The sequence below is a fragment of the Trichinella spiralis genome, assembly GCF_000181795.1.
Source record: "Trichinella spiralis strain ISS 195 chromosome Unknown Scfld4659, whole genome shotgun sequence".
Taxonomy (NCBI): domain Eukaryota; kingdom Metazoa; phylum Nematoda; class Enoplea; order Trichinellida; family Trichinellidae; genus Trichinella; species Trichinella spiralis.
In genome coordinates, this window is record NW_003531598.1 from 1 (window position 1) to 1,296 (window position 1,296).

The 1,296-nt window shown below is 33.7% G+C and overlaps 1 protein-coding gene across 1 annotated transcript; it reads left to right on the forward strand.

The window, feature by feature from the left end:
* Positions 1–269: 269 nt before the first annotated feature.
* On the forward strand, positions 270–1,190 carry Tsp_14714 (conserved hypothetical protein). Its single transcript, XM_003367206.1, has 4 exons — positions 270–377; positions 545–645; positions 830–906; positions 1,177–1,190. Exons 1-4 carry the CDS (start codon positions 270–272, stop codon positions 1,188–1,190), a joined length of 300 nt encoding a protein of 99 aa, XP_003367254.1.
* The last annotated feature ends 106 nt before the right edge of the window (positions 1,191–1,296 follow it).

The window sequence follows — 1,296 nt, forward strand, 5'->3', positions numbered from 1 at the left end:
GTGGTGGATTCATCAAGATCTCCCATATCCTTCTTGTTAACGCTTTTGGATTATTTTCGACCCTCATTGTTATTTAACTTAATTTTTCCTTTAATTTGTTAACTGACCGATTATTTTTTGAAAGCTGACACGTTAATCATGCCCTCCATTGCATAAAACCCCACCCTACCTTTCTTCCTGCCGATGGATTTTGACTTGCCATGAATATGACTGTCACGATGACACATATTGTGCATCCTAAGTTGTAACGACTTATTTGAATAAAAATAATGGAATTAAGAATTTCGAACACGAGTGAACTTACAGATGAAGATCTTGTAAAAATGACTGCGTCCACTGATGAAGAAAAAGACTCCTATGAAGATGATGCTACTAATGTAACTGACAAATTAACTTTGAAATGAGTTGCGGAAATTCTGCATACATTTAAACAGTAGAAGAAAAAAATTTTAAAACGGACTCAGATATGGTTCGCTGGATTAAGTTTAAGCGTGATTTGGAAATAGATGCGGAACCATATTGGTGAATTTTTGAAGAAATGTAGAAAAGGAGGAAACAACTTTCGATAATTTTTTATGTGTGGCACAGGAAACCACTCGACTCTTCATACACCACTGCAGTGCTTGAGTTGTCTGTCATCTTGGCGTTTATTTATGTTCGCGCATATATTTTTGTGTTCTACGTTATCAAGGTCTGCTGTTTCTGCAGTGGTAGTGGTGACGACAATATAGAAGAAATATGGATGAATTGTAAATTTCGTAGTGGCTAGCCTTCATTGTATTCGTGTATCTTTTACTTTATTTTCCTGTTTGTACTTTTGTTATTTAAGAACAAGGTTTGCTTGGCGTTATAAATGTGCTGAAATTGCGGAACGTCTGAATAGTAACAGCGTCCATATGGAATCAAGTAAAAAGTGTAGATGTGTCGCAAAAATTTTATAATTTCCTTCCTCTTGGAAGAGCATATAGAATATTTCAAAATACAAATGAGCTGTAAAATAGAGACTTGGAATAATTATTTGAAAAAATATTTTACGCAGAATACTGTGTATGCTGAATTCTCTACAAAGTTGAATTGCTTTTTGTAATTTTAATACTGGCAGTATTATAACTTTTAACGTTCAACATGAATAATGCTTATGTAATAACCGAATAAAATGAAGTTCAATATTTTTAGGACGTTACGTTTAGAATTTTTGATTTTGATGTGATTATATTTTCAACATCTTTCATTGGCTTTTTATCAACTGTTGGTAACTCTGCCCAACATACCCCTTATTTGGGTGCTCCACACTAT